This window comes from Crocodylus porosus, unplaced genomic scaffold (assembly GCF_001723895.1).
Source record: "Crocodylus porosus isolate Cpor-Errol unplaced genomic scaffold, CroPor_comp1, whole genome shotgun sequence".
In the NCBI taxonomy this organism is placed as follows: Eukaryota; Metazoa; Chordata; order Crocodylia; family Crocodylidae; genus Crocodylus; species Crocodylus porosus.
Window position 1 is genome coordinate 15,227,595 of NW_017728907.1, and position 27,087 is coordinate 15,254,681.

Here is a 27,087-nt window from a genome sequence, read left to right on the forward strand (position 1 = left end):
ATGTAGAGCACCATGCCCCCACCTTTCCTCCCTGTCCTATCCCTCCTGTACAGCCTATAGCTCTTGATATTCACAGTGAATGAGGCAAGGGTTCCTAGATAATGCTGCCCTATTTAGTGAGAATATTACATGATAAGTCTGCTGATCTTCAGGTCAGAAGAGATCACCATTTCCTAGTCTCACCTTCTGCTCAACATATACCATACCATTTGCTGTGGAGCCCTGCCTCATTCAAATGTGCACCCTACTGATCCACTGTACATAAATTCAATGCCCTTTTACTTCAGTCAGTGGCTTTATCTACTCCACAGTAAAGCAACTACAGAAATTCTCTTTAGCCACCTCCAAGCACCTTACTTGGTAGTGAAAGAGGCAAAACAGGTTCATTATATACCCAGGTTTATTTAAATTTAGCTGTTCCACTTAGTTTAACTTTGCGTCTATAGCACTGTACAGTTTTGCTGGATATTCTACAGCTGTCTAACACTGAGGATACTAGCAACAATGCCACCACCATTGTGCCTTGCCCAAGATCACACAGAAAGTCAGTGACAGAAGAGGGAATTGAACCTGGGCCTTCCCTATTCTCCCTATCCCTTTACCTTCAAAAAAGGGCAAATAGTTTCTCCTCAATTTTTGGCTTTTGAACCAAAAAATGCCTTTGGGCAGAGATATAATCTGTCACAAAATCTAGTCAGAAGAAGTACAGTAAAATGACTTGGTGAAAAAAAATAATAAAGCATTTGAAATGATGTATTTCCTCACATACAACACATCCCAGAATACAGTATTAGAGGTGCACTGATATACCGGTTGCATATCGGATTGGCATTGATAAAAGGGAAATTTACATCATCGCCTATTGGCTTTTTTTGCCCATTGTAGCCAATAATATTCTCTGATAAATATAATTAATTATGCCTTCTGGCTGGGGCCCCTGGATGCCTGAGTTTCCCCTTGTCCCTGGATGCCTGGGTTCCCTCGGAAAACACTGGGTTTCCCCTTGCAGGTGGACAGCTAATAAGCTTTGGTTCAAGCACTGCCGCCACCATTTTGAAGTGGGGCAGAGCCAAGCAGGGTGAGGGCGGATGCAGGCTGCTTGCTCTGGGCTTGGGGCTGTCCACCCTGCTGCATTTGCCCTTGGATCCCCAGACCAGCTATGCACCCCCTGCCCACCCAGCAACTGGAAGCACAACTCACCACCCCCACTGCTGTCAGGCAAGCAAGAGTGCAGCCAGCACAGCTCTGCCCCACTTAAAAGTGTCCCTGCACTTAAAAATGGTGATAGCAGTCAATGAGCTTTTGTTCAAGCACACCCACTACCATTTTTAAGCAATAGGATGCTGATACATGTGATGCCAGAGCCTGCTGGAGCGCAACAGAAAAAAAGGGTTTATTTATGTCAGTACATTTTAAAGTACTGACATAAATAAACCTTTGTTTGGTACGCTCCAGCAGCGTCACATGTAACCAAATTGGTTATTGGATTGGTATCAGCCAATATGGCTGGTTAATAATTGGCTATTGGTATCGGCCAAGAAAAGCTTTAACAATGCACCCCGATACAACATACACATTGTTTTTGAAATGTAGAATGAAGAAAAAACGATTTGTTCAGAGTTATGGGTGCACAGAGAAGGGATAGAGCCTAATCTTCACTTTCCTTTTCCTGTTCGACTAAAGCTGAAACTCTAGCTACTGGTTTCCAAGATTGGATCTATGCTTCTGGAAAGGGCTAAAGAGTCTCCAGGGCTGTGAAAGAGGAGGAGAGAGATGGGGAGCAGCAACCAGACAGTGAAGCTGCCATAAAAAGGGCTAGCTTGAGTAGCAGAACATCAAGGCCATTAAAAAGGAGAGACAATTATTAACTATTAACACCTCTGGAATTAAATATGAACCATTCAATTGATTCCCTCAGCTGCCTGAATAGTAATACAATAGCTGCTGCATTTTGGAGCATAAATCAAAGCACAGTGCTTCTATACTGGTCAGAAAATCAACTTCCCTGCTTAACATATGCACCGCAATTTTGGGGGGCTGATTTTGAGGACAATGGTGCATATTTTATGTCAGACAATATGATAGACTGTTTTAGCCCCTTTTTAAGTGCTTTTAGTGATTTTATTTTTTTGCCTGAATTGGTTATCACTTTTTTTTTTAAATCAAAATTGCTATCAAAATTTTCTCTTTACTGGAAGTCTTCTTTCCTTACTAAAAATGGCTTTTTCAGCACCAGAACTATTTCCATAATGATTTTGATTCAAATGCTGATAACATTCTGATATAAAGCATAGACTGAATGCTGCAACAAAGAAAGAACAGATTCATTCAGCAGGTGTCAATGATTTTTTTTGCCAAGGGAAAAAAATAAAATAAAGGCTACATTGGAATGAAAGCCAATCTTTTTGTGCAAAAACATCCCCCCCAAAAAAGACTAGCTTTACATTTCCAACTTTATCCTAAATGGTGAACGTTTCAAGAAATTCTAAATAAGGGCACTGGATAGAGGAAAAATCCATGAAACGTTAGCTATAGATCAGTGACGCTCAACTTCTCTGTCCAGCAGGTCAGATGGTCAGTGCCTGGTCTCTCCATGGACCAGATCCAACTGGTGGCACTGACCAGGGCCAGTGCTGGGGGCAGGCATGGCAGAGTCCCATCCAGCTGAGTGGAGGGAGGGACAGCCCAGCCCAATCCAGCCACACAGGGGAAGGAGGCTTGGCTCAGCCCCACCTTGGGGAGGGAGGTATGACACAGCCCCACTCCATTGCAGGAGGAGGGAACATGGCCCAACCTTTCAGGAGGAAGGAGGTGTAGCCCAACCCAAACCTGGCTGGAGAAAGGGGGTGTGGCTAAACCCTGCTGGGCATGGAGCATGGCCCAGCCCCAGGCCAGCTGCACAGGGAGAGGGGGCATAGTCTGGCCCAAGCCTGGGTGGGTAGGAGGAAAGGGGCATGGCTCAGCCCTGTAGGGGGTAGGAGGGGAGGGGTGGGGTGTGGGTCAACCTTGTACTAGCTGTGCAGGGACAGGGAGCATGGCCTAGCCCTGATCTGGCCATGCAGATGCAGGAGTGAGGCCTGGCTCTGACCCATCACTTAGAGCTTTGGATTTTGGCAGCGGGGAGTGCTAGCAATATTAACTGCCACTGTTCCCTGCCACCATGCCTCCTCATCCATGGAGAGCCATACGGACCAGATTCCAAGGCTCCACAGGCCATATTTGGATTGCGGCCCAGAGGTTGAGCACCCCTGCTATAGATATCACTAGCACTCTAGCCCACCTCGGACTGAGGTACAGAATTGTTTGTAGGCAATCTACCAATTCTTCTATGAGCTTCATTTGTTCTTACATTATCTTTCCTGCACTGTACTGGAAGATTATGGCACTGATGGCTTTATTATTCCTTTATCAGAGATTTATTTAAAAATCTGCCTCTGCTTTGGCTGGGTGAAGAACCCCTGCTTATCCAGCACGAATGAGCCTGTTACCTGCTCGTATTTCTCCAGCTCCGTGTGGTAGATCTGTCGGATCTGTGAAAGCTTAGCTCTGTAGTCAGAATGCTCCACGGAGTTGTCTGAACCAGCCCCTCCGGATGCTGCTGCAGCAGCGGCTGCTGCTGCTGAGCCCCCTCCTTTCTCAGGTCCTGCTACCCCCTCTGCCAACAGCATGTTGTCCAACCGCATCAGCTGGGGGTCCGTGGGCTCCTCTTCCTGGGCTCCCCGAATACTCAGGACTGTGAGAAGGGACAAAGACAAAAGAGAATGGTTAGTAATACCCCGTAGATTAACACAAGCAATGGCAACAACTCTGTCAACAGCAAGGTCCAAGACTTCCAATGGAACTAAGAACAATTAATACCAGCTGAACATCTGGCCCCTCAGATCCAATGGAAATATGTTCATTTTAACCAGATGAGGATCCAGGCCACTGGATTAGCCAGTGGGACTAACCAAATTCACACCAGTTGGCAATTTCCACCAACTCCAATGGAGCTACATGCATTTACACCAACTTAGGAGCTGACCCCTTGCTTGCAAAAATCTCATGCCACCTTGAGGTCACCAGGTCAAATCCAGATCAAACCAGTGGTAACTGAGAGTCACCAGCCCATGATAGCCTCAAGCTGGTGGGGCCTGAATTAGACACTGCTGTTCCTAGTTGGCCACGTATTGGCCATCTCAGCTGAGTCTGAGGGGCACAGCAGAGAATGACTGCATTTGTTGTCAGCGTCAGACCATGAACTCCACCTCATATGCTCTTTGAGCACCAGCCAGCTGGAGAAAGCAGCCCCTAAAGTATCCTGCTGACTGCAGCCAGTCCATAAATCTCCTTCAACAGAGTAATGCCCAGTTTAGGGCATCCAGAGCTTAGACTATGGCAGCAAAGGGGAAAGGAGCTGCAAGCAATTGTTCTACTGCTGGGTTTTTATATTTTTTTTTGCCAGCCCCTGTGGTGCCTGTTTCAGTGGAGAGGAAACTCATGGAAGGCTTGGCAAGACGAGAGTTAAAGCTGCAGCCAGGGCAGATTTAATAAATAAATAACCAGTCCCGCGTGTGTCTGGTCAGCCCTGTGGGCTCTTGCCAGTTCTGGTTGCTTCCGCAGCCTTTGCAGGTCACCCACATGAGGTTGTGACAGGGAAGGTAGATATGAGGCTGATGCAAGGGGAAATTTAGCTATTCGGGGCATCGCATTCTCCACATGAACAGCCTGGGCTGCAGACTGTTTACACATGCTCCTCACTTACAAAAGGAAGAATAAGATCAGCTTGGATATTTATTTTCTTTGTTTAAAAGGCAAACAAACATTGGAAATAAAAATAATCAATGAATAACAGAACGTAGCATCTTCCAAGAGCTGAACAGACTTTAGATTATTCATTGTGGAATCATACAATCCATCCATGAATATTAATTCTTAAGTTACATTTTGTTTTTCTTCCTCTAAGGAGACATATATATTACGGGGCTAAAACCAAGAGAAATTTGAGAGAGATCTGGGGGGGCACCCTCCCCAACCCTCTCCCACAAATTCTATCGGTTGACTAAAATGCTCTACAGAAATATTGCAGTCCATGTGCTTTTCCCATAAAGCTGATTTCTATATGACTTTTGCGCTGTGATCCCATCTAACCCCAGAATACCATTGTATAGTTGCTCTGCTCTTTGTTCTCATTAGAAAAAATAAAATTAAACACAAAACAAGATTCTGCTTTCAGATCTGCAGAATGCATACTCGAGGTATTAACAGCATCCATATAAATCCCAATAAATAAAAGCCTGCCTTGACTACATGCGGGGGAGTCACAGACATTGTGGGAAAACACATTATTGGGGGAGAAATCAGAACAGATCCCAGGCTCTCTTGCTTTTCCTTGCTGATATTGAGTTCAGCCATCTTTTACTTTACTACAATTTGCTAAAAAAGGGACCTTTCTGCAATTAAGTCAGAAGGCTGAAAGCCAGGAGACTTGGGCTCAGTCCTTAACTCTCCCACACACTCTCTTGTGTTCTTACAGGGGTCACATATAGTCCAATCCCAAGCTTAAAACATAAAACTCCCACAGACTTAAACAGTGCAGGATCAAGCCCTGAGACCCCATAAGCTTTGTATGTGTGGATTGAGCTCCTTTTCAGATAGGAATCTTAAAACTACTTATGCTACAGTGCTCCTGTCTTTACAGAGAGATGGTGAGGGCTTGAAAAGGTTAGCACTAATGTACACAAAGTGCTTGGAGATCCTCTACTGGATGACAGTAGGAAAATGGGAAATGTATATATATTATATATATATTATTTAGAAGCACCTTATTTGGTCATTCATTCACAACTTAGCTGAACAAAATGAAGCAAGGAAAACAGCAATAAATATATCTTCACAAAAGTGCTTGCCAAAGATCATCTTTTTTAGCGCGCTCAGTTTCAATTAGTGCATCAAGTAAAAGTCATTCTCTCTCTCTGAGTGTTTTCCTGTTCAAATTAAATCAAAACACACCACCACTCCAGGCTTGCATTGCAAATATGGATGCAAAATGGTAAATATGTTTCAAGGTGCCTGCCTGAAAAAAAAAATCAAGCTGAAGTGGTTACACTTCGGAAAAAAAATGGGCAGCCTGGCAATTGCAGATGCTGAATCGCCTACTTTTAAAACCCATTGTATTTAATTTTGTAAACATTGCTTGGAGAGGCACAAGAGAGAAAATGTTGCATATAGACAGGGTCTGCATGCATTCAGAGATTTACAGACTGATAGGAAAAGCTCCTACACTGAATTGCAATAGAGATTCCATACACACACTCACACACAATACAGTATGTATATGCATTTTATATATTAATATGTAAATATGGTATATGGCATAGCTGGGTTACGATCCATTGATTTAAGCAGAGCTGTGCTTGCTTACATCCAAGATGAATTTGACCCATTATCCCCAAACCTGTAATCTGCACTGCCAACCAGCAGCAAATGATTTTACTGTCAGTTTAAAAAAATAATCATAAATTGGCCCTCAATAAAAAATAGTACTAACGCAGTAAAAACAACATGAAATGTATGTTTCCAGAATCCAAAATAAATTTCTCAAAGACACAATTACTTTTAATTTAGAGCAATTTTGAGTAAAAACTCAGTTGAGAAAGGACATTTATTGCAGGAGTGTAAAACCCTAAATGCTTTAAAATAATGATTTTCTGAATGAGCAATTTTGGGTGGAGGGGCATTATGTACACTTTTACATTTGAAACTGTCTCAGTTAAAATGATTGGAATATCAAAATTTGATAGCAAATTTGTTAGTAAAATACAGTAATAATAATTAATACACGATTAAAACATTCACAATAATTCAAATACAAGAGGCTGGTTTATGATGCCACATTTGGATCCACATCCTGACTGCAAAGCTTTGAAAATGATTCAAGAGAGTCAAGATCCAGAATTTTAATATGAACACCCGTCCCTATGTACATCATGCTGTAAATTAGATATGAGGCTTTACAAAAGCAGCAGGAAGGAAAGAAGATTTTCTAAGATAACCCAAACAGTGCAGTCCTGAAGCAGAGAGGGGCCAAGTAAGGAGATTCAGCAAAAATGTGGAGTATCGTCAATAAATGCATGTTGATTGGGGACTGGCTGCCCCGGATGCTAAGCAAGAAACAAGACAAATGTAAACGCTTAAAAGAAAGGAGCCGGATATGGGATAGCGATGGAGGAGACGTGAACAGGAGAGAATAATGTCCCATTCTTTTCAAAAAAGCCTCCAATTACAAACTGAAAAAACAAAGGTAAAAGCAAAGGCAAATGGGTTTGTCAAGACAGGCACAATCATAGTCAGGATTTAAAAGGGAAATATTTTTAGATTCAAAATCTAAAGAATTATTGCCTAGACAGGTAGGCATGGGTGATTAATTAGTCTGTGTTTGTAAAGCCTTTTCAAGAGGGAAAGCATCATGTAACTGCTGAGTGTTATTACTGTACAACACAAATTATACACACGCACTCATATATATATTGCATACGCTGGTGTTATATACATGCAGGTACCTATATGTGTGCTTACAGTTGCTATTATTACATTGTCATTCTATACATTTAGTGAGTAGAGTTCAAAATTCAGTTGGCTGAGACGGCGCTGGGATCTGCAGAGACGATGTCTCTTTGGCCAGCCGGTTAGAATAACACTATTAAATAAGTAAATGAAAAGGCCAATGTGTCTAAGCAGAAGTGATGCCGCCTATTTATCGCTTGAAGTCTGCACTCTGGCGAGTAGAAGACAAAATGATTATTTAAAAGCTCCTTTTTTATCTTCCCAGCACCATACAAGACTCAAATGAACCTTCCGCCAGGACACCAGAGATGTTAACACTCCTCTTCTACGATCCAATTTCAAACGGCAGAGCTGTTACCTAATACAGCAACCATCACATATGATCAGGCCCCCGCTGCACTGATTCACCCTGCTACCTCCCTCCTGCTCAGCTTGAAATGGGTTTAAAGGGACAAGGGACTTGTTCCTGTTCAGTGTCCTTGGGAAGAAGAAACCCTGCCGGGGCACTGAAGCATTGGGATTTTCACAGCTGGCGGGAGGGCAGAGGAGTCATCAAGAAGGAATTTGGAAATATGTGAGGGAATGGGGTAGGAAAGATGCAAGTTCATTTTCTAAGGTGCGGGGTGTTGTTCATTTGTTTGCTTTTTATACTCAGTGTCCGTTCCCCAGCTGCTGTGAATTTGTGTAAACGTAACAGAGTAACGCTGATTTGCATCCACTGAGGATCCGGCCCATGACATCTGCACTAATGCAGCAATTTACATAAAAGACTCTTCAGTGAACTTCTGGATAGTTCATTTGTTTAAGACAAAGGGCTCTCACCTGAGATGCTTTTAATGCTAGTGGGGTTATTTTTCCATCAGAAGCAGGACCACGTTTTTTTGTTGGGTTTTTTTTAAAGGCCAGTCTCTCACAACTGGAACTGAGCAGGTATCCTCCTCTTCAAAGAGGCTGTGGATGATGAGACCATAGAAGCTCTGATCCCTTTTCAAAATGGGGCAAGAGGTCGGGGGGGGAAATGAGTGGAGGGGCAGATGTTGCCTGTGCTACAGCAGCTCTGTGACTAATCAAGAGAAAGGCCTTCATTTCCCCAGGCTGTCAAATTCCATGCAAGAAAGGGATACAAATTCATATAAAAATAAATTAAACAAAACAGTATTTTCCTATTCGCAGTCTCTCTGTTTCTCTGTACCTGCAGCTAAAAAGGTGGCAGCGTTCTTAGGAAAACACATGCAATTGACATTTTCTAGTCTCATTTCTCCTCTGTCCTCAGATGCATTCTTCCCCCTACCCCTCTCCGGAGACCTGATAGCCCACAACACTCCCTCTTTTATTCTGATTACAGGGGGGAAATGAATGCTGATGAAGGGACGGGGTGCGGGGGGGAAGAAATATTTTGTCCTTGGCTACTCTGCTGACAGCCTGGAAAAAGCTGCCGGCTCTTCTGGTTGCCACTAGAGAGCGCTCTTTCTTCACAAAGAACCTGCTCTTGTCCACCAAAAAAAGGGAAAAAATTAAACAAAACAAAAACCACACACCTCATCCCAATTTATGCTGCTGTAAAATGCTTCTGATCTTCCAGGGACAGTGCCATCATGGAGGTGACATTTCTCAGTGCTACTCAGGTTGCACTACTGTCCGGGGCTGAGAAATCAGGCCCATTTCCTCTTCTTACTATAGACCTACATCTTTCTAGATATATTTAGACAACAAAGCCAAGGTTCCCAGAAGCACCCAGGTGTCAGGATAATTAGCCAACAGCCGTTAGGCCAGGCTCATAGCCTCCTGTTTCATACATGGTTCCACCTCTGGCCATGACAAATCCCAGTGTACAAATGCTTCATCTTCGCATGCCAACTGATGCTACGATTAAGGGCATCTTCAGCAATCCTCAAGTGAACGAAGTAAAAATTCTTGTTAGTGTGGGGAGACCCTCTGTTAGATCCCTGCCCTGGAAGTCACTGGGTTACAAGCAAGGATGCTTCTGTTGTGGCGGCTTGTCATGGCACTCCAGTATCCCAGCACTCCCCAAAGTAATTGGGGCAGCTTTTCAGGTGGACCTTTGGCCTATCCCATGCCAAACAAGATGGTGTTCCCTTTCCCATCAGATCAAGCTATCAAGAACTTTCCTGCGCTTCGCAAAGCCTGAAGATGGCTCCTCCAGCCAGCTCTCCTCTACAACCTCAGTCTATCCCCCCTTTTTCACCGCTGCTCCTCTCTTTGTCTTTTTTTAAGCTCAAGTTTTGTTGGTACCTTGAAAATCAGTGGCTGCCCTGAACCTCCTTCTCTACAGCTACAATGCCACCACCACCATGCTGCAGTACACACATTTCCCTGTGCTCGTGGCAAAAGCCGCTGACCTCCTAGGAGGACTTCTCTAGGGGAAGGCACCGATGCTTGGGATTTGCACCACTCTGGGTAGAAATGTAACCTCATAGGGACTGCAAGCTCAATGTTAGCAGCCTGGGAACCATGTCATTGGGAGAAAAGTCACTTTAACCCTCTGCCTCCATTTCCACAGCTTTTAAAAAGAGCCAGTGGCAGCAGGGAGGCTGGGAGGATTAGTTTATTCAGGTCTGTAGAGCAACTTGAGGGTCTTTGTCAGAGATGTGCAACTGTTGTTAGTCACGTGGCCCCAAGACTGCCTGGGGGTGACCAGACAAATGCAGCTGCACACTTCTATACCCACCTTCACCTTTTGACCTGCCTTGGGACCAGAGGACATGAGGTCTTCTTTGCTTATTTCCTGACTTGACACACAGCAGTTTGCCAGGCCAGCTGGCAGGCAGGATGCTAATGCACTCGCCAGCAAACTCCCACTCTGGAAGCCTGCCTGCGCACTACCACTGGCACATTCTAGTTCACTGGGTCAGGCCTGGGTTGTCTGCTTGCGCATTTCAAAGGCACGCAACCTAGGATATGGTTTTCCATTTCTTCCCAAAACAAAGGAGCACCACCATTGTTATCTGCAGAGGGAAACTGTCCAGATTCCATACTTTGAGTCTCACCCTCCAACACTACATCTACAGGCAGCAATGCCATAAAGATGTAACGGTGCCAGTGCTGACATGCTGCTGCTCCCCCACAGAGTGATTCAATGCATCCAAGTCTAAAATAAAACATGGATCGCAGTACTCACAGATGTGAGACAGGGGCACAGCTATGGTACCAAGTCCCTGAACAGACAGGCAGTCTCAGGATGGGGTTCCAGATGCTTCAAGACACACTGAGAGCAGTGTCTCTCCAAACTGCAGGCATGTTTGTTTTAGAGGGCTCCTCTAACTCAAAGGCAATGGGCAAAACACTCCACAAGGGTCCTTATTAAAAGCAAAGGAGGGGTCTGGTTTCTTTGTATATAAAAAAAAAGTTCAAGGAGTGGTAGTGAAACTTATAAGGGAATCCCTAGGCGTCCCTCCCTACCCTTCCCAACATTTTTCACCCTCCTATTCACTCCCTACCACAATCAAAATCCACAGCTCATCATCACCATCCCTACTGCTCAGGCAGTGCTTGTATAGCAATCGCATCCCAGAAACAGAGAGCCAGCAGAGCTTAGTCCAAGAAAACCAAAGAAACTCACAGGAATTCTTTGGGGTATAAATTATAAGGGTAAGTTAAAACAACTGGAAGTATCTGGGCCACTGGAAAAAAAAGTGAGCCTGAGTATCAGGAAAAAATGCAGCATTAATGCTCTGCAGAGTCTCTGAAGAGACAGGATGGAACCACCGGAGAAACAACGGTCAGGAAACAGTCAGAGGCTTGAAAAGCGTGAGAATGACCTGGTAGATCGTTCTCATCTCTAATTTCTGAGAGTACTGGACACTAGATAATCCCAAAATCTTAAAACTTGGAGACACCCATGGTGAAATGCAACAAGATTATGCTTTTTCCTGAACACAAACGCAGAATTCAAGTTCCAGCCTGAGCTGAACTGGCTGTTTTGTTGGGGTTTTTCCTCCCTTCCTTCTCAACTTGTCGAATTGCCTTTCCAGAGGGACATTTTAAAGGAGAAGGAGATTTCAAGTAAATGATTGCAACTTATCGAAAATAATGTGCTACTTAGCATCGGAGACAAGCATCCTGGCAGTCAGCAATGGGAAGCAGCACTGGAGCAGATGGGAGTGATTAGGTTGTGATTTTCAGAAGGTCTTTCTTCCCTGCCTTCACTGTGCCTAAAATGTGCTGGGAAAACCCAGAGATGTGGAGGAAGGGATGGGTTGTTCTGTTATGGACATGGTGCTGTGATCTGGCTTCCTGAATAAGTCTATGGAAACTGGGAAGGGCAGAAAGGTTGTAAAAGAAAATGTTCAAGTACCCAAGTGGAAGCAGGGCCAAGTTCAGTCCAAGTGCAAGGTGGACTCAGGTCTGTTGAAGTCAAAGGAACTGTGCCACACATTCTGAGAAATAAAAAAATAAATCTCACGATGGTTTCTTTTCCTTCATTCCTTCAACTGTGAACACCGTGCTGTCAATATCTCAGGCCTCTCCAGCTTCATGTAGGGATTTTCATGTGCCAGTAGGAATTTATTTGCCTTTTCTTGGGACCTGACTACAAAGGTGAGCTACTGAGGGGTGAGGCAACAGGCAGTAGAGAGGATAAGAAATGTGGCAAGTAAGATACTTCAGTCAAAAGGTCCCTGTAGGTAGGATGACTTTTTACAGGAGGAAAAAAACATGTTCTTAGGCCCTACACTGGTTTTTGCAGAGCATGGTACAGGAGAGACTGATCAGGTAAGCATGTGCCCCTAAAACCCAGCAATATCTCCATGTGCTGGAGCAAGTTCCTTTGCTGCTCGGCTCCCCTGAGCCACAAGAAGAGTTCACATTGCCAGCCCTCACATTCCCATGCACAATCAAATCTACAGACAAACCTGCACACAAAGAGAAGAAAGGGAGATGCATCTCAACCTTGCTCTGCCTCAGTTGCCCAAATCCAACTACGTACCCCACACTGACCCTACAATTACAGAGATGTAAGGCTGGAAGAGACCTCAAAGGTCATCTAGTTCAACTCCATATTCAAGATAGGAACAACCTTGTCTTAACCATCTCCTCCAAACATTTGTCTAACCTGCTCTTAAAAACTTCCACTTTCACAACCTCTCTAGATCTATCTTATCCCAGCATTTTACCACCTTCAGTGTTAAAAAGGTGCTCCTAATATAACCCTCGAGATCACGGCCCTCTGTATATGTGCTGCAACAAATGCCCCAGTTTCTCAACGTTAATATCAAGCTGCTCTAGAGAACTGTGTTCGGTGGGATCGAAAATATCCACACGCTGAAAGGAGCTTTGTGTAAACTGGAGAACTACATTCTGATAAAACACTCAGATCCTGGAAGTGTGAAATGCTTCCAAACCACCAGTTCAAGGGCCCATGTGACTGACACAGTAATATAACCTCAGCTTTCTTGCCAAGTACATTTGCGTAAACGTCAAACTGACATTAGCATTCATAACAGCAAGGGCTAAATGGTTTACACACTTTTTGTAAACTCAAATGGTTTCAAACCTTGGTTTATTCATATTCACAGGGTTTAAAGGAATACATTAGCCACGATTCACAGGGAAATCAGTGTTAAACACAAATATACACTTCCAATGTAAACTTCGGCCGAGGTTTTCAAAAGCAATCTAAGGGGTTGCAAGTCAAAGGGATTTGGATGACTAACTCTCTTAAGCTCCTTTGAAAATCTCAGCCTTAAATTTTTCAATACACACACTATACACACTTCAGACAGAGGGAGCTGCCATGAGAACAAAACATTCCTATTGAAGTAAAATTCTTTTAATGATTTTTCCCCCTACCATCTTTACAAAAGTTGAAAATGGATGAACAGATTTTGCTGAAACTTCCCAGAATAGGCTTAGGTGGGATGAAGCATGGCAAAATTAATCTGGCAAAAGTGTAATTTTTGAGAAAATGAGGAACAATGTGAAAATAACGGGCAATTTCCACAATCAATTCCGCTGTCTAAAGTAAACTATTACTTGTTGTAACTGTGTGCGCGCATACACACACACACACACACACACACATTTCAGCTAGGGCAGTGGTTCTGTTGCTTTTGGGTCAGCAGACAGAAATGACATTTTACTTCCAAACCCTAGTGTCCATTGCAGGGTTACTAAACAGAGCATAGGGGAAAGCATTTCTTTAATTGTGAAGTGTCAGATCCTGTGAGATGCTGTTACAGACAGGAGTGGAGAAGGCTTAGCACTTTGCAAGCCTGAGACCAAGCTAGTTAAATTTGATGGTGCATCAACAGCTTGCTTTTTGAGAATGGGACTTCACTAACTTTTGCTTCTGCTACCATTTAAGATATAGGGCCAGACTGCCAGCTGATACGCGCTGGCATAGCCCCAGTGAAACCAAATTGCAGTCAGCTGAGAAGCTAACACATGAAACGTATGTACAGTGTGTGGGCACGCAGGTACACACATGCACTCTGATTTTATGTATGCATCCACATGCACAGTGGTGAGGGATATGGGGTGGGCCTCATCCATGCTGCACTGAAGTCAACTGGAGTTATTTCAGTGATTTCACAGGGCTTTCCACCTGCATAACAATAAAACAGCATAAAATAAAGTAGAAACGGGGTTTGGCACAGAAGCTGGCACTAACGGCCTGGGATGAGTGCAACACTTAAATCTTAGCTGTGAAATCATAATTCATCCCTAGTTATTTAAAAATTTTATAGAATTAGAACTGAATAATAGATTTTCTGGATAGGTGGCTGACCCGAAAAAAATGGGGATTTTTCACATAGCAAAAATCCGCCCACCCATATCAACGAAAATATTGTGTTCAGCTTGAACCACTTTATTTTCCCCCCATTTTCAGGTCATATACCTATTTTTTCCCCTTTTAGAACAATTCTGAAAAGAAAAATATCAAAATCATTTGTTTAAAAAATGGCAAAATGAAAGCTTTTGCCCAAACTTTCCCTCTCCCCCTCACTTTTTTCTCAGCTAGTACTAATGGCTGAACTCATCCCAAATTCATAAACACTCTAATTCTCCCTAAAAGTACATTTTCTAGGAAAATCTGCTGCTTCCTAAAAATATTTTGCACAGTTTGAAAAAGAATCCTCTCGACACCCTGTCCCCCTCACATATCTATCCTAGCAGTGCCATGCAAATTACGGAAAATACTTTCTTTTAAGGTACTTTTTTGTACTATTTTTTATCCCTTCCAAATCCCGAGCCAGTTGCCTTAGTGATGAAATTCTGACAGTGCAAAGCTCTGAAGGTGAAGAAAATTACAACTAACACATTGGAGAAAACTGTAAAATTGGCCTAAAACAGCCAATTCCATAATAATGTGGTAATAACAGTAATGATGTGGTAATTTTAAAGTCTGATTAAAACCAGATTCTCCAGGAAACCTGATTCTGCCAGGAACAGAAGAAGTGCCAATGAGCCTCCATTTCCAACAGGAATCAGGTTCCATGTTTCAAAGCACTTTAGGTCTACAAGGTTTAAAACTCTTAGTTCTATCGTCAAGTTCTGGAAAGTGCAAGGATGCAATCTATAGGTATTTCTTTTCTCATCTAAGGTGTGTAGGTGCTAAAGTGCCTATATCTATTTGAAAATTAAACTTGGGCACTTACTATATCCTATGGCGCTGTTTCTGTGGGCTATTGCTACTCATCAAAGCACTTCAGTGTTTCACTGACTTCAGTGAGACAACTCCTTTACTTTTAAATATGTGCTGTATCTGGGTTTAATTTTGGGGAGAAATCCAGAAACATTTTTCCGCAAGTAATTTTAAAAAGATGGCAGTTATTAGAAGCTCTTGCTATAGCTGAATGCTAACAGTAGAGTGAGGAGGGATGGATTTGCAACAGAGTGCGGGTCAGGCATTTACCGGCATATGAGAAATGCACGATATTATGGCTTTCATCTCCCGCTTCCAAGCTCTGTTACAAATTCTATCACACAAACGCATTGCTTTCTTTATTACGTGGTGAGCTAAACAGAATGCAAGTCAAACACAAGCCATAATGCAAGTGAACTGGAGACAGAAAAGGTGGCTTGTATTTGTTCGCGGCGTTGAAACGAAACTGTTAGGCATTAATCAGGTGTCCGTTCCGCCACACATTTTTTGTTTTTTAAAGAATCACGTTGGTATTTGGGTCTCTGACTCTTCCAACCGAAATGGCTTCAGGGTCGTCCTGCTGTGGATGGCACCGGTCCACAATACTAGATGGAAGCTAGCGCTAGGAACAAGGACCATGCAGCTCTCGTCCCTCACCACTCAGTATTATTAAACAAATAAAACCCTGGAAACTTAATTACACTACAATAATACTTTGCTGCTAACCTTTAACCCCGTGGCAAAACTCCTGGGAATTGGGAGGTCAGAACTGTCAGGTTCTTATTATCTTATCAAGTTCCTTCCTTGGAAGAACTAAAATAAATATTTAACCGCACTCTTATGAAGAGGAAGGGCCCTGTAATTTAGGTGCCTGTAGCCCTTCCCTTTCTGCCTCCTGCCCTCCCACAGACATCCTGCCTAAAGCCCCCAGACTGCTTGACCCTCCTGACCTCCAAGTGAGTTTACCTAAAGTAGCAATGCACTGAATCCGACTGGAGTCATTCCACATAGGAGTCTTACTAGGCACGGGAGCACACACTAGGCTGTAATCAGCTTATCTAATGAAGCAGTTCTTTTTTTCTAACCAGGGGAGGATTAACAAGCTTGAGTTACAGCAATGAAGTGAAATCAATCCCTTATCTACATAGGCTAACACAGGGCTCCTCAAATTCTCGCTTGGGGTGGACCACACCACAATAGAGAGCATGTCTTGTGGTCACGCTTCCTCTTACATCTCCGGCCACCATTCTCTCTGCGACAATGAAGTAACCCTCTGGCACCTCCATCATTTGTTTACATGGGGAAAAAATAACATTAGGAAGTGAACGGATTTCCAGATTCTTTTAAAGCAATCTAGCCACTGGGGAGAAAGGAAAGGCAGCAGCATCTAACCATCCAGCTCTCCATAGATGGCCAGTAGACCAGAGCTTGCCCACAGGATATATATATAGCCAGCTATGCTACTATTGGCTGGCTTTATTCCTGGCACTTGAATAAGCCTTTGAGAACAATGTTTGTGGCTAGAATTTCACCTCAGGCTTAAAGCAAGATGACAAAAAAAATAAAAATAAAAGACCTTCCATGTCCTCCCATCCCCAACAAACGTAGTAAGTAGAGCTAGATGATGAGTAGTAGGTATTTTCCATGAAAAAAAAATCCCAGCATTTTTTGGACAAATCTGCCTCCTTTTCACTTGATACGAGTCTTTCCGTTCTAAACTGTGACGTGATACATGAAGGTGAATCTGATTTTAAAAAGAAGCGCGATGTAATGACTAGATTAGGGGGGAATGGAAGCAACGCCCCCGGGATCTCCACGAAGTTCTCCTACGAACTCAGGGCATTTGCCTATGCCACCTTTATGCTACAATCACAAGCGAAACACACCACAAACACTCGCTCCTGCTCCACACGAGCCAACTCCCCAACGTCACCGTAGAACAGTGCTAGCATGCCCTCGGCACTCTGCGGCCCAATCCTGTTCCACCTCCATTAGACCTAAATAGACTTAGATGCCTAAGTGTGATTGCGTTCCACCTTGCTTGATCAACTGCTGGGGTTGAGCGAAAGGTGAACGGGTCATCTTCCTCCTCACTTTGTTTTGTGATTTAAGATGACAAGAACATCACAAAAGTAGACATGTTTACGTTTTAGTGACTTGGGCATGGTGATCACAGTTGGGCATCTAACTCCATTTAGGTACCTCATAAAGAGAATAGAATCAAATCCTGTCTCAGGTGTGTTTATAGGTACACATTTAAGGTGCTTGAGACAGCTACCTTGCCTGATTTCCAAGATTTGGCACACCCAGGGTTAGGCTGAGTGGTCCTGGGCAGTGAAAGCAGCACTGTAGATGCACCTTTAATTGCTCCATGCCTCGGTTTCCCCTCTTCTAACTATCTACCTTTGCAAAGCAAGGGTTCCCAACCTTTTTATGCTGAGCAGAGGTTCCCAAACTTTTTTGCCCGAGGACCGGCATACTGCGGGCAGGCAGCCAACCCCTTTTATATTCAGTATAAAAAAGGGGTGGCTTCCGGTCCGCAGTATGCCGGCTACTTCCAGTCTGTAATCCGTTGGTCCGCAGTCACTTGTGGTCCGGCAGCCAACCCTCCTGCAGACCAGCAGTACCAGGACACGGCCCCGGGGTTGGGAACCCCTGTTGTAAAGTACCCGGAGTAAACAGACTGTGTCAGTGCAAGCATCATCATTATAATGAATTATTACAAACTGACAATGCTACTGGAGAAATCCTGCCCAACAGGCAAAGGCTCTGTCCATTGGCTCTGAATGTCACCTGCAGCTGCTGGAATATGGGCTGAGAGAAATGCCCCTCTATTTCCTGAGCATAGGAGGAATCAAATCCTCATTGAGCAGGAAAGACATCATCACCCAAGAATGACAACACTACATGGCATTGCTTTTACTCTTCCATACATACACACATACACACTTCAGTGAGAGTACTCAAGCTTAGAGTTAAGGATTCACGTAAACACCCGGGGAACCAGAGTTAAAGGTCCAGAATTAAAGGCTTATGCCCTAAACCTGAAGAAGTAACAATCAACTAAACAAAATCAGTTGAGGGAAAGCTGCAGAGCCACATCATTTCCAAGCCTCCAAGGCCAGCCATAAAAGAAAGGTCCTCTAAGCGCCTTGCCTGGATGCGATCATGACCCCTCTGGGTCTCCTGCTCAGTACTTTGCATGTGAATTCTTTCCACTGAAAAGAAATGAGCTTTTGAACAACATGCATCTGTTGATGAGAATCCGGGGCCTCTGAAGCCTCTCAGAGGACAAGGGTCCCATTTCAACCTCACCAGGCCAGGCCACACCATGAAATCAGAAACAAATAAAGAAAAGATTTCCCAAAAAGGAAGTGGCCCTTTCTATAGCCTGCTCTCCTGTTGACAGGTCACCCCCCATGGACACTGATGGCCTGAGGCCTGCTGCTTTACGCACAAAGCATAGGATGGGAAAGACTTAGGTAAAGAGACTGACAGGAGCCCAAGATCAAAAGCTGCTTCAAACCTGCCACATTTCGAGTCCCTTCTCAACTTAGCTTTGGAAAAGGGGGATTTTTGAACTCGCCTCACACCCACCCTTTAGCCATGCAACATGTTTCCATGGAGGGCTGGGATACTGGCACTTGCTGGGCATTAGCAGGCCACTCACATCTCCCGGTTTCTGGAACAATTCAAAGAGGTTCACAAATGACCAGAACCTGAGAGCTGCAGCACCCTGTCATCAAGCCCAAGTCTTCTGGCCTGATGTTGCAACACTCACCATCTCATCCTGTTCTTGGAGTCGAGTGTTCGTGCAAAAATCTCCAATTTCATTGTTTTAAAGTTAGTTTCCAAACCTAGCAGCTGCATAAAAAATATGTTTTTTGAAAGCTAAATTGCATGACTGGGGAGGCCTGATTCAGGATTTCTGAATGTTCAGGATTGGCTAGCCGTGCTGTTCCGAAATAAAAACTTTGCATAACAATCAATGGTAATTATCAGTCAATGTAGGGAGTTGAACAACTCCCATAATGTAAAAAATAGTTCTAATTCATGGGCTAGATCAGTGGTTCTCAACTTTTTCAGACTCAAGGCAACCCTTAGAAAAAGCCATTAGATTTTCACTCATTTTTTTATTAAAGAAAGAGAGCTATTCTTCTGTTGAAAAGAACTCAGGATGACGACCACAGATTGAATATGCGTAACACATCACCACCACCATCATCATCATTATCATCATCCAGAATGGCCCCAACGCAAGTGCTGTACTTGTGTAAGAACATGTCCCTGTTTCTTCCACATGTGAAAGGCAGCCATTTCTGAGATGTAATGCAATGGCTACTTTATACCTCCAACAATCTATTGTCACAGTAACAGACTAAATCACTACTATTAATTGATTAGAATTCTTGGATGTTAGCTTCATCCATGAACATTAGCCTCACAACACCTTCTGTGAAGCAAATCTGTATTATTCCCAAGTTACAGACTGGGAACTGGGAGATAAAACAGATAAAGTAATTTGCCACAGTGACATAGGAAACTTGAGAAAGCAGCAGGAATTGAACCTAGATCTCCACCATCCCACACAAGACCTTCCTTCTATCAATATTATCTACCCACTTGTGACAGGAACTGTAGACTAGATTGTACCTAACTGAAAGAGAGTGGAGGATTTAGAGAAGAAGAATATAATTCACTTGAAGTGGGATTTGGCCAAAACATTTCAGCTAAAGCCTTCCCTTCAGAATCTTTAATGACCATGGCCCTTGAGATGTATATGTTGCACGCACACACATACACTTCGGTTAGTGAGTCTATAAGGTGCAGAACTACCCTGCCTTCTACTTGACTTTAAACTAACACTGCTTACTACATTTCTATGGTCTTTGATGGTCATGTAGGGGTAAAGATCTTGGTTTTCAGTCTCATCTCAAGACTTCCAGTAAGAAAGAATATTTACTGATTGGCAGTCTCTGGGCATCATGCCTACTTCAACAGCACCTAGAAAATATACAGGTAGGACCTAATCCTTCCCCTTTCATATTATACATGCACCCAGAACATCCATGCCATGGGCAGTGCTGCAGCAAACTCACTGCATGTCAAAAGTGCACTGAGCAAAACCACCTCCAGGGTAAGAGACCATGTACCAATTGTACATAGCAACAGATGACACTAGTGTTGGCCACTACAATGTACCTGTTAGGTCCCCACAGTGATTGAAAAGTAGAAAAATTGTTGCAACTTTAACCGTTTCATTCAGGGTTAACCGTTTAGCAATTTAGCTCACTTGTACTGGGGTAAATTACAGGTTACCCTTGCTTTATACAGGTTCTGTATGTGCGAATTTGCTTTTTTGCAATGACCCTTTTTACACCAAAAATTCATTATATGCAAGGTAAATTCACTCTTCTGCAATCTGTGTGGTGGAAGCCCACAGTCAGCTACTTTGTGCAGTGCATTGTGGGAGTGACGTGCACCAAAACAGTCTCCTGCATGGATCTGTGCACCTTGCTCGTGTGCAACACATGTTTCTGTAGCTGCCATCCCCATTATGGTAACATTCACCTGTGCTTGTGTGTACAGCCTGCTGTTGTTGAGTACCAAAATTGTCTTGTAAAAGTGGTAGAAATAGATCCGAGGGTCAGTACAGTCGAGGTCTCGGCAAGTATCCCTATTTGTTACATTGTAAAGTGGGTCCCCTTTACGTGAATTCAAGTTATGCACCATTTTCCAGGAACGCATGTACAGCATACAGCAAGGGAAACCTGTACGTGATAACAGATAAAGCAAGCTCCCAGAGAGCAGCTTCACCTCCCCTTCTGAAGCAGCTGAAAGTGATGTCTGTCCATAGAAAAAGGGCATGGAAGAGAGATGATTTCTGTGCTGCAGATCAGGCTTCTGGCTGAGATCATTTGTTCTGATTGCGGTTTTTGTAAGTTTGGAATTTAAAATAAAAAAATAAGCTACTAGACACAGGAAGGCCTGCTTGAAAAGGAAACACCTCCTGGATGAGGCCAGATGCTATTGGTCAGCAAGAAGGAGGGGCAGGACTGACTCAGTTTTCAGGCCCGTATAGCCATGGGGACACAATCAGATAGGCACTGTAGATGCACAGAGCCACACAATCACACATCAAACTTCTATTTGTGTGATAAGCTCTAACAGCCAAAATCAATCCATCATGCACTGCATATTGGAAAGGCTTACTGGCAAGGGCAAAGTAGCTGGGTTTCACATGAACACATGGAGAGTCACACAGGTGCAGTCATTCTCATACATGCTTGACATAAAATATACAGGGATACCATGCATATAAGTCAATCACAGTCAGACACTTCCCTCCCTTCATCATAGCTCTCATGATGAATATAATCCAGATGCCTCCAAAAGCTCTAACTTGCCAGGTTAAAAAACCCTGGTGTCCCTAGTCTTCTGTGCTCGCATATTGTTCTCCTAACTTCTACCCACCCTTGCATACTGCCTGTAAAACGCAACATGGTCCCAAACAGAGCAAATTTCACCTATTTCCAGTTGAAAAGGAAGAAAGAGGTAAATACACTTCCCCCCAACCTTTTGGTTTGTGGCCAAAATGCTATAGCTGGGGTCACCATCCAATCCAAGCATTCCCCCTGCCACCACTAAGAGGTCTTTAAAACACAGGTAGTGTTAAACAGAAAAGTCTTTGTGTGACATCCTGCTGTATCATGAAACTGCTTCATGCCAACGTCGCAAACAGAACACTGCTGCTTTGCATTCAGTGAGCTGATGCGGTTTAGTAGGACGTGGACAAATGCTCCGGAAGTGGCAGTCCTCAGGCCATGTTTTCATGTTTAATCCCAGCTTGAAAATTGGTCGGAACATTTTGTTCCTTTTAATAGAGAGGCCCCTTCTGTAAAGGATCTGTTTGAGCAGGATGAAGAGATGTCTGAGAGTCCAAGTGGTTGTGAAACAGAATCAGCTGTATTCACTTCCACTCCATTTAAAACATGTGGGGGGGAAAAACAAACCCAAAACTGGCACTGGCCAAATGGAAAAGGACAGAGCTGCTGGGGGGGCGGGAAATACACATCTTCACACTTCTGAAGGGTGTTAGACACTAGAAAGGCTGTGGAAAATAATGAAAAATGATACATTAATTACATTTTTCAAGTGTCCATGAGTATATAATTATGTTTGGTGCAACACCTTCACTTTGAACACGTTTTCAGTGCTGTGTCCTAGAAGGTTTGTATATTACTGTGTCTATCACAGAAGTGGCCAGAGGCCACAAGTGAAATCAGAGCTTCTTTATGATCAGCCCTGAATATACATGTAACTAGAGACAGTGCCTGCTTAGTCTCAATAGATGAAAAAGAGAGGTCACACGTGCAGTCAGGACAGGACTTTAATACCCGCAACTGCCAGTCCAGTTGTTTAAACCACAAAGCCAGTTTTCCCTCCAGTTTCTTTTCTAACTGCTAAGGCTGACACCAGGAAAGCAAGAGATCAATGCATTGCTACAAAGCCCATGGTATTAAACCAACCTTCTTGTCTTTTTTAAATTCCAACCTTATGTTGGAGAGGCCCATGCCATAAACAGCCAGGAGACTAAAAGGGAGCAAAATTTTCTACAAACTCCTGCTGCGTCCCAGATCAAAGATCATCCCCAGCAGACCATCTGGTCCTTGTAAATGTAAAATAAAATTGAAAGCCCTGCCCTCTCCATTGGCAATATTGTGCTTTCTCCTCAGAGAGGAGAGGAATTCACAAGGGGCATCTGCATGTAATATAGGCTCTGTATTCCTGGGGTTTATAACTAGGGTCTCCCGTATTATTGATTCTCTAACCCATTCCGCCTTTGTTAGTCACAAAGCAGAAATAAATGTTTTCTTTGATTCTCAGGGGGTATTATTATAAATAACTCCTTCTGAAATATATGAGAGCTGTTAAATTTTGCCAGGAACAGGCATCTTTCACAACTCTATTGCTCCTTGCATCTGAAGATCTCAAAATGTTTTAATGAAAGTAGATGATTATCAGCATCCTCATTTTACAGGCTCTAGAACTAAAGCACAGAAAAATGAAGGAAGTTGTCCAAATTAACACAGTGAATGCATCTCAGGGTCACAAAGTAAATCTTGATCTTTAATCTCCCAAATTCCTTGCAAGAACTACTGATATATGTTGCCCCGCCATCCATGATGTATTTTAAACTACCAATTTCTCTCTATTGTTGTTACTAGTTTGCATGGCTGCTAAACGATAATGGTGTATGTGCATGCACGCGTGTGTGTGTAACAAGGAACAAAATTCAGTGCATTTAAGATGAGAATCTAGTTTATCTTAAGGAAAGCATGCATGCACACACGCGCGCACACACACACACACACACACAAACCTTACAGCCTCTGTTAGAAAGGTAAGTTCATCCTAACACAGCTATTTGGGAAATGCACAAGGCAAACGAGGAAGCAGCTTGAGGAATTCCTACTTATCAAGCTTTATTGTGTTATTCCAACTAAGCAGAGACAAAAAGACAAATCTCAGCTCCCTACTTTCATTTATAATTGAACCCAGTCCAGAAGGATGGAGCAAGTACCATCTGTAACGCAGAGTGCATTAGCAGCCGGCAGAATGAAATATTCAAATTACTGTAGGCTACCTCGCATTTTAATGACAGGGTTACAAAAACCTGACTTGTAAGCGTGGATTGAACTGAAAGAAAAGAAAGTTTGTTTTTTTTTCCAGGGCATGAATTAGCCTTACAAAATGTTACTTTCAGGAAAAAGTGTCTGCATGCGTAATTTTGCAACATACCCAAGACCACTTACAAGAAAAAAAAAATACACCATTTAGCAATCCAAACTGATTTACCATCCTGGGAAGGAAACTCAAAGAAGGAAGAAAAAGTGCTATATCTCTTCTGAAATAAATTATAAACATGTATATAAATATGTTTATGGTGCAGATATGTACACACAAATGCAAATAAAGCATATATATGTTTGTCTATTGAAAGGCATAAACACACACACACACAATATGTGTATATGCCTGCATTGGTTTTTAGGCTCTATGCATGTATGTATGCATATGTATAGTGGAATATATATATGGAATACATCTATCCTCTATATCTTTCTAATGTCATGCCCAATTTGAATATGCAAATCAGTATTTGATTTTGTGCGTGAGCCTGCACGGGATCCATTCATTTTGATATCGTTAATCAGGACTGCTGAAACGCCTGATGCAGTAAGTGGCTCTAGCCCTTTGCAGTAGTCAAGATGGAGTGACAGGCTCCATTTAAGATGTCACAGCATATAATAAAGTGTAAAACTATACTTAAAATAAACGAGATAGAAACAATAAACTTGAGTCAGTATTTGAACTTTTATAAGGAGAGGCAGAGATGGTGTGTGTGGATACGCATGTGTGTGTATACGACTGCGTGTGTCTAAAGTCACTAACTGTGGGTCTGCAGTGGAGGATCTCTGGTGGTGCCCGTTCTCTTGGGCTAATAAATAAGCCCATCTTCCTTGGCTGGATGTAGCATTTGAAGCTCTTAGCTTTCAGTATAGGCATACCTCGTTTTATTGCGCTTTGCTTTATTGCGCTTCACAGATATTGCGTTTTTTACAAATTGAAGGTTTCTGGCAACCCTGCGTCGAGCAAGTCTATCAGCGCCATTTTTCCATCGGCGCCATTTTTCCAACAGCTTCACTTCACAGTTAAGGTATGTACATTGTTTTTTTTTAGACATAATGCTATTATTGCACACTTAATAGACTACAGTGTAGTGTAAACATAACTTTTATATGCACTGGGAAACCAAAACATTCGTGTGACTCGCTTTATTGTGATATTTGCTTTATTGCAGTGGTCTGGAACCGAACCTGCAATATCTCCGAGGTATGCCAGTACTTAATATCTTAGTTTGTAACAAATTTTTAGGGGGTGGTCTGTGGTTGGTGAGCGGGTGGGGAGGGGAGGGGGGGGGAGGGAAGGACAGATAGTGTCAATTAAAAGGCTGATGAGAAGAGTATGAAACGAGGTCCCTGAGAATTTGAGGGGTGTTCATGATCTCCTGGTCCAGAATGCTGGAAATAACATGGCAAGTGAGATAACCTGGACTAGATGCAATGAATGACCCAAGCAATCTCTTCCCTCTCTTATGTCCGAGCACGTGTGGCAGATCAAAGGTGCTCACCAATGCTACATGCACTACCGTCTTCCTCAGCGATAGTACCTTCCTCCATAACACAACCTCATGGATTTCTGCAGCATGGTTTGCGATACATTGCACAATGCAACATGGGTGAGAGCGTCCAGCTCTATATAGTCACGGAGAAGTTTTTTCACTGGAGGTCAGGGCACTGGCGCTGTCCTAAGGTAACACAGGATAGTATCTCGTGGTGCCTACTACTGCCTCCCATCCTTAGAATGGGTAATGTATAGAATCATGCTTCCCTGTAGAAATCCACACAGGTAGATAAAGCTTCCGGTTCAACTTTTGGGGGGATCACCTAGTGAAACCCATACTGATCTTTCAATATAGGCCAAATGCAAAGACAGGGTAAATCAACATCACTCCACTGAGATCCAGTGATTCACACCAGTTAAAAATCCAGCCTGGTGACTTAAAGGTTACCCTGCCAAGACTTCATAGTCCACTACATTTTCCCTAGCTGTTAGAGGCAGCGGCAGCAGCAGCTATCACCATCCTCCCTGCACCTGTTGGGTGCCAGTGAAAGCAATGCCTGGCATTACCCAGGTGAAATTCCTTTGCCCCCAGATAGGAACCAGTGCTTCTGAGGAACCTTACAATAATAGCCCAGGGATTCGATGGAAAAAGAAGAGGTAAACAGAGAAAGATGAGCAGTTTCTGAATGATCCAAGCATGGATATTCTGAAATCACAAGCAAGAAAATGCATTGGGAAAGAAAGAAAAGTACCTTGGAATCCTGGCCTCATTTGAAATCCCACTTGGCTCTGCTGTCTGGCTCATACTTTGCTCCTGGGAAGTTATGTGGATTGCAACCATTAGAGAGCGAGAAGGTAGCTTGGGGATACGAGTTCCCATCTGAGAGCTGGCACCAGGAAGTCACCTTCCCCTGTTCTCTGGCAGACATCATTAGGCAGTGACCCTTACTTCATATGCTCTTTAATGTCCTGTGCTCTGGCGAGTACAGATCAATCCACAGCACCAGGGCCGATCTAAACCCCAGCTCTTCCGGGATTGCCTCCAGCTTGCGATGTCACTTCTCACAAAGTCAGTACAGGAGTTTCATTAGCCCTAAGCCATGACACTGCTCAGTGATATATTTAAGCAATAACGAACAGCAAGCAACAGCAACAATGTTTAAAGTAATGTTTAGAAGAAGTAAACGGAAAAGAGGTTGTCTCAGATAAATGCAAAGCCCTGCTGTAAAGTTCATGGCTGTGGCTACCCTGTCCCACCTATGGGTTGCAGTACCAGTGGTCTCCACTCTTCAAAACCAAACACCAGAGGTCCTGTCAGCAACAGATAAATCCATAGCCTGATCCAAAGCCAATAAAATGCCTTTTGCTGACTTTAGTGGGCTCTGATTCAGCCCCTGGTGGAATGGTGCACTCCTGAGCCACAAAGTGGCCAGAACAATGCCAGAAACATTTAGCATTAAACGAAATTTCAAGACACTTCACAAAAGGTGGGTACACATCATTAGCAGTCCTTTATATATGGGAAAACAGAGATATTAAGCAGGGAAATAGCTCACCCAAGATGCCACAAAAATCTTAGAAGCAAAACCCTTGTTCAACAATGGATAAGCTGGAGGAGAGGGACAGGCTGCAACTAGATCTTGACAGATTACAGGGGTGGGCAGATGAGAACAGGATGGGATTCAAAACTGACAAGTCCAAGGTTCTGCACCTGGGGAGGAAGAACCAGCAGCATACCTACAGGCTGGGGA

General features: G+C 43.4%; 1 protein-coding gene across 4 annotated transcripts in view; it reads right to left on the reverse strand.

The window, feature by feature from the left end:
• PBX1 (PBX homeobox 1) overlaps window positions 1–27,087 on the reverse strand; it is a 256,902-nt gene that overhangs the window by 52,327 nt on the left and 177,488 nt on the right. For all 4 annotated transcript variants that reach the window (XM_019530844.1, XM_019530841.1, XM_019530842.1 and 1 more), the window contains one exon: window positions 3,489–3,733. In XM_019530844.1, the coding sequence (XP_019386389.1) occupies window positions 3,489–3,733 (245 nt within the window). The remainder of the gene's footprint in view (window positions 1–3,488; window positions 3,734–27,087) is intronic.